The sequence below is a fragment of the Gossypium raimondii genome, chromosome 13, assembly GCF_025698545.1.
Source record: "Gossypium raimondii isolate GPD5lz chromosome 13, ASM2569854v1, whole genome shotgun sequence".
Classification (NCBI taxonomy): Eukaryota; Viridiplantae; Streptophyta; class Magnoliopsida; order Malvales; family Malvaceae; genus Gossypium; species Gossypium raimondii.
In genome coordinates, this window is record NC_068577.1 from 29,390,362 (window position 1) to 29,396,907 (window position 6,546).

The following is a 6,546-nucleotide window of genomic DNA, read 5'->3' on the forward strand; positions in this document are numbered from 1 at the left end:
AAGGATGGATTCGTTTCGGTTTTAAAATGAAACAAAATAGAGATAATGGCTTCAAACAAAGGTAATAAACAAAATAAAGAGGAAACAATAACAAATTAATTGGCTAAGACCGAAAATGAACCAACAATAACAAATTGTTGACCCGAATCTCAAAATGGTCTTTAGGTGTTTTTCGGTTAAAGGAAACAGGAAAGGAGCATTGACCCACTATCAACTATGATAGGAACCAAAGGTATATTGAACGCCACACCAAAGGTGATAAGTTCAGCAACAAAGAATAGATGGACGCCACAAGCTATGCTTGATAAGTCAAATCAATTCGAAGAACAAAGAGAATTGGATAGCTCACAATTCAAATATTTCGTCTATATTCAGCAAAAGTTCCTCCCTCTATGGCTGATTACATCTATTTATAATGCTAGAACAAGGTAACCGAATGGTCAAAAACATCCACTTAATGTGCCATAAAAAGCGATGTCTTTTCTTATTCTTTGAACCAAATAACTCCTTCCATAAAATCACTTTAATTCATTGATTTGAATGCCTTTAATGGCTTAGAAAATGACTCTTGAGTTGTCCTTGGCTAGTTGAATAGTCACCATCTCTTAACTCTGCTCCTTAATGACATTCAAAGGCTTGATTAATTTCTCTTGAAAGCTCCAAAACTACTGGAAGTGGAAGAGTTGTTGCTGAATTTTAAAGGGCATAAAATGCTCTTTAAAACTCCTTTAATGATTTTTAAGCTCCCTTTATGACATCCCCTTTAATTGTAACTCAAAAGAACTTGAACAGCCACTTAATTAAATGTGTAACACCCTTGAATTGTAACCACTATAAGCTAAAAAGTCACCTGCAATAAACACATTAAAATGAGTTTATTAAACAAATGAAAACACTTATTTATCATAACAAACATTAAACTTACTTAAATAAATGAACTAAAACATATATGAAAAAAAATACTTTTATTCTATTCAAATAAACTTTATCTCTATTATTCAAAGTCTGCTACCCTAGCACGGCTCTGTCTGCCCTTCTGGCAAGTCAAGGTTTTTCATCAGTTTTCTTGATTTGACGGCTGAGATCTCCAGTGTTTTGAATAATCCTCTCTTGCTATTCCTTACGTACAACACCCATGGAATCAGATTTTGCAGCTCTATCCCTTGATGATGATGATGAAGAAATCCTGCAAGCGGAAGGAGAAATAGAATTGGTTAGTGAAGAAGAAGCGCTAAGCCTAGTTGGTTGTTTCCTTACAGCCAGTATCATCCATTTTCCTCCAATGAAAAGTACCATGGCTAATTTATGGCATCCTATCAAGGGGATTCAAATCAGAGATCTGGGAGGAAAGAGGTATATTTTTAAATTCTTTCTTATTATGGATATGGAAAGAGTTATAAAAGGGTCCCCTTGGACATTTAATAATCATCTGCTGATTTTGCATAAATTGCAATGGGGAGAGGACCCACTCCGAATTCCATTAATTTTATCACCTTTCTGGGTACAAGTTCACGATGTTCCCATAGGTTTTTATTCTGAAAGCCTAGCCATGCAATTAGGGAATTTTATTGGAATTTTCCAAGAGTACAATAGTTCTAGTTTGGGGAAAGAAAATATGAATTATATGCAGATCAGGGTTCACATTGATATCCGTCGTCCTCTTAAAAGGAAAAAGCAGGTTCAGTTTAAGAACAAGTGTTCTTATGTTCGATTTAAATATGAGAGATTAACTCTCTTTTGCTTCTTCTGTGGCCGATTAGGACATAACAATTCATATTGCGAAGTAAAAATGCAAACAGGGTATGAAATAGAAGAGATGGGATGGGACTTCTCCTTGCGTGCACAGTCAAGGAGAGCCCAAGCAATGAGCAGTGCCTGGCTAAGGGAGGAGGGAGGACCATTAGGCAGAAGTAGTAGAGAAGAATTCAGGAGCAACGAAGATTGGAGAAAGGCAAGAAAATTTGAGAATATTCCTGATCCAATTTTAGGTTTTAATTTGGAAGGTAACGGGCTTAAATAGAGCTAATTGGCAATAATAACAGGAAGATGGAGCACGATTTGGAGAATGAGATGATTATAGGAGAGGAGGGGAAAAAGAGGGTTAGAGGGGAAATGGATGAAAGTATGGAGGTGGGAGGGAGGGTTAGGAGAAGGGCTGAAGCTAACCATTTGTTATCGACGGTTGCCAAGAGGCAAGCCGACCGGTCGTAATGAAACTCTTAAGCTGGAATGTCCGAGGGTTGGGGAATCCTCGGACAGTTCGAAGACTTCGGCATTCGCTGAAGCAACATCATCCCCAAGTGGTCTTCTTAATGGAGACAAAATTAAACAAAAATAGAATGGAAAAAGTACGACGAAGCTGTGGATTTCAGTTTGGCATTGATGTTGACTCGATAGGATCGAAAGGTGGACTAAGTCTGGCATGGATTGGAAATGTTAACATTACACTTCAAAGTTTTTCAAATTGACATATTGATGTTTTTGTTGAGGAAGGAGAAGTTGGAAAAATATGGAGACTCACAGGTTTCTATGGTTCTCCTTATTCACAAGACAGGAATGCAGCATGGAATCTATTGAGGCAATTGAGGAATCAGGGAGATTACCCTTGGCTGGTTTGCGGGGATTTCAATGAAATCTTATATGGTTTCGAAAAGAAAGGTGGACTACCTAGGGAGGAAAGAAGAATGGAGGCATTTAGACAAGTTCTAGCAGATTGTAATCTGGTTGATTTGGGATATTCTGGAAGGTGGTTCACATGGGAGAGAGGGAATTTTCTTGAAACAAATGTTCAGGAAAGACTTGACAGAGGTGTTGCAACGGAGCAATGGAGCGTGTTATTCCCAAATAATTTGATACGGCATCTTCCACATTCATTATCTGACCATTGTCCAATCCTTTTAGACACAGCTTACAAGAATGGAGAGGCGGTTAAAAGAAAATTCAAGTTTGAAGCGTGGTGGGTACTTGAAGAAACATTCTTTAGCAAAACTAAACAAATTTGGGAAAATTCTACAGGAGACCTTGTGAACAAGTTGGAAATCCTCAAAAAAGGGTTGGAGAAGTGGGGAGCTAGAATCCAACAGAATCGGAAAATGAAAACAGAGGGTTTGACTTCAAAACTGCTAGAATTACTTGAAGTCGACAGAAGTGATGAGAACTTGGCAGAGATTATTAATACAAAAATCCAGCTGAATTTTGAAATTGAAAAGGATGAGAGTTACTGGGAACAGAGGGCCCGAATTAATTGGCTAGAACTAGGCGATAGAAATACAGCTTTCTTCCACAAACAAGCGACTCAAAGAAGAAAGCTAAACCAGATCCATAAGTTGCAGTTTGAAGATGGAAGGGAGACAGACGAGTGGAAGGAAAAGGAGGAGATCGCTAGAATGTATTTTCAAAAATTGTTTAACACAGATGGACAAAATCATGATGAAAGAATCCTAACAGGAATTGAAGGGTGTATCACAGAGGAATACAATAATACTTTAAAGGTAAAATACACGAAGGAGGAAATACTGGAAGCTCTTTCAGAAATGGGACCTACAAAAGCTCTAGGGGAGGATGGTTTTCCAGCCCTCTTTTATCAGAAGTGCTAGCCAATTGTTGGAGAAGATGTTTCCAATTTTTGTCTTCAGAGGTTAAACGAAGGTATGGATTTACATTCAATCAATAAAAAAAACATTGTGCTCATCCCAAAAGTCCCGAATCCTTCGAGGATTACCCAGTTTAGACCAATTAGCTTATGCAATGTGATATACAAGTTGATAGCGAAAGTTATTGCTAGGCGACTCAGAGGAGTAATGCATAAATGTATTGATTTAGCTCAAAGTACGTTCGTCCCAGGAAGGCTGATTTTGGATAATGTCTTACTTGCTTACAAAATCTTACATACTCTAAAACTCAAAAGGGTGGGAAAAAAAGGATTCATGGCTGTCAAACTTGATATGAGTAAAGCATACGATAGAGTTGAATGGGGCTTTGTGGAAAGGGTAATGAAAAAATTGGGATTTGATCCAGGATGGGTTGATTCAATTTTGAAATGTGTCTCTACAGTCTCATATGAGGTGATTATCAATGGCAACAGAGGACAAACTATAAATCCATCTAGAGGAATCAGACAAGGAGACCCTCTCAGTCCGTTCCTATTTCTGTTTTGTGCAGAAGGATTATCAAGTTTAATGCGGCTTGCAAAAGAAGAAAATATTCTCAAAGGAGTTAAAGCAAGTCAAAGAGGACCAACTATCTCTCATTTACTTTTTGCCGATGACTGTATTTTATTTGCAGAAGCTTCAGAAAGAGGGGCACAATCCTTAAAACAGATTCTAAAGGAATATGAATTGAACTCAGGGCAATGTGTGAATTATGAAAAATCAGCTGTCTTCTTCAGCACAAATACAGAAGAGAGTGTAAGGGATAATGTCTCAAGGACCCTCGGAGTTAGAAGAGCGAATAATATTGAAAGATACCTAGGGCTTCCTAGTATGGTGGGAAAGAGGAAGAAAATATATTTTCAAGGTTTGAAGGACAGACTCAAACAAAGGATTGATAATTGGAGTACAAGGTTTCTATCCCAAGGAGGCAAGGAAGTTTTTATTAAATCGGTCTTACAAGCTATCCCAACGTATTCAATGGCGTGTCTTCTACTACCCAAGGCTCTATGTTCGGACCTGGAAAGAATTGTTGCTAATTTCTGGTGGCGGAAGAGATGGAATAAAAAAAAGTGTTCATTGGTGTACCTGGGAGAATCTGTGCTTATTAAAAGAAAACGGTGGCCTTGGATTTAGAAATTTTACGAAGTTTAATATTGCTTTATTAGCGAAACAAGGATGGCGTCTTGTTAATTACCCAAATTCATTGTTGGTGAGTGTTTTAAAATCAAAATATTATCCCAATTCAGAGTTTCTAAAAGCTCGGTTAGGAAATTTACCTTCACTTACCTGGAGAAGTGTTTGGTCTGCGAAAGGTCTGTTGGAAAACGGATTATGCTGGAGAGTAGGGCGAGGTGATAGGATTTCCATCCGAGATGATCTGTGGGTGCCAGGAAAAGAAATGGTTAGAATACCGAATCAAGAAGTAAATGGTAATTTTGAATTCGTTTCAGATTTGATCGACCCAAGTACCAGAAGATGGAAAACAGAGCTAATAAGGGATACCTTCCAACCAGTTGTAGCGGAGAAAATATTGAGGATCCCTTTGGCGAAGATGGAACATGAAGATCTTCAAGTTTGGAGAGGGGAGCCGACCGGAGAATTCTCAGTTAGAAGTGCCTATAAAATATTACAGGAGACTAACTTGGATCCTACTGAATTACTTTTACAGACCGAAACTATTAAATTTTACAGAAAACTTTGGTCATTACAAATTCCATCGAAGATCAAAATGCTTGTATGGAGGATTTCATGGAACTATATCCCCTCATTCCTCAACCTCAAAATAAAGCGGGTTCTGGTGAATACTAAATGTCCCAGATGCGAGTGTGAAGAAGAAAGCAGTCGTCATAGTTTCCAACAGTGCCCTGCAACGATTGAGGTCTGGAATCATCTTAATCTAGCGTGGATACAGAATCACAATAATGGGGATATGTGAAGATGGCTTACCGGATTCTTTGGCCAAGGAAACGAAAAGCAGTTGCAACTCTTCTGCTGCGGTCTATGGTACATCTGGTTCAGCAGAAATCAACTCATTTATGAAAAAAGGCAAATGTCAGGATCAGAGATAGCAAGGAAAATTAGAAACTACCTAACAGAACTCGAAGCAGCAAAAATAGAAAAACCCACCTTTCACACTTCTGACAGTTATCAGCAGATCTTCAACAGGGGAAAAGCAACAGTTCAGTTTGACGCAGCGTTTGATAGCCAGACGTCCACATCGGCATCGGGGCTATTAGCCTGGAACGAGGAAGGGAAAATCCTTACATCACAAGCAGTTCTTCACTCCAACATCGAAGATCCATTCACAGCAGAGGCTCATGCAGGATTATAAGCAATCAATCTAGGTATTAGTTTGGGAATCAACAAAATGGAGATAATGGGCGATTCAAAAACAGTTATCAAAAAGTGTCAATGTTTCAATACAGATAGATCGATCATTGGAGCAATAATCAGAGATATACGGAACCGGAAAGACAGATACCAGGAGATTACGTTTTCTTTTATTCCAAAAGCAAAAAACATCTACGCTCACACCATTGCTACAGAGGCTCTTAAGAGAAGTGAAAGTTTTTACCTGGAGGAAGGAATACCGGAGATGATCCGTCGAGAGCTGGAGAGACGCGGTCTGAAACCTCCTGACTGAAGAGATGAAAGATTTTTACGCAATAAAGGATAGCAGAGTAAAAGAAGCATTGGAACCTGCTATCATTAAAGCTGGTAGGTGGCTCTGAACGGAAATGACATTGTGGTGTCCAGCTATATCGTTTGACTGGGATTGGATAAGTATAAGTTTTATTTTATTATTTTATTTTTTTATTGGTTAGGCCCATTATGTTTCGTTGTTTCCAGAATTTTCTTTTGTAAGGCCTTAGGCCATTTTCATTTGTTCTCCATT

At 38.4% G+C, this 6,546-nt stretch overlaps 1 protein-coding gene across 1 annotated transcript; it reads left to right on the plus strand.

Annotated features, from left to right (window-relative positions):
- Positions 1–1,135: 1,135 nt before the first annotated feature.
- LOC128036167 (uncharacterized) lies at positions 1,136–2,020 on the plus strand. Its single transcript, XM_052627062.1, has one exon. It carries the CDS (start codon positions 1,136–1,138, stop codon positions 2,018–2,020), a length of 885 nt encoding a protein of 294 aa, XP_052483022.1.
- The last annotated feature ends 4,526 nt before the right edge of the window (positions 2,021–6,546 follow it).

What these genes read in the sequence shown, in the direction of transcription:
- LOC128036167 (XM_052627062.1), top strand. Translation starts at nt 1,136, where the DNA reads ATGGAATCAGATTTTGCAGCTCTATCCCTTGATGATGATGATGAAGAA.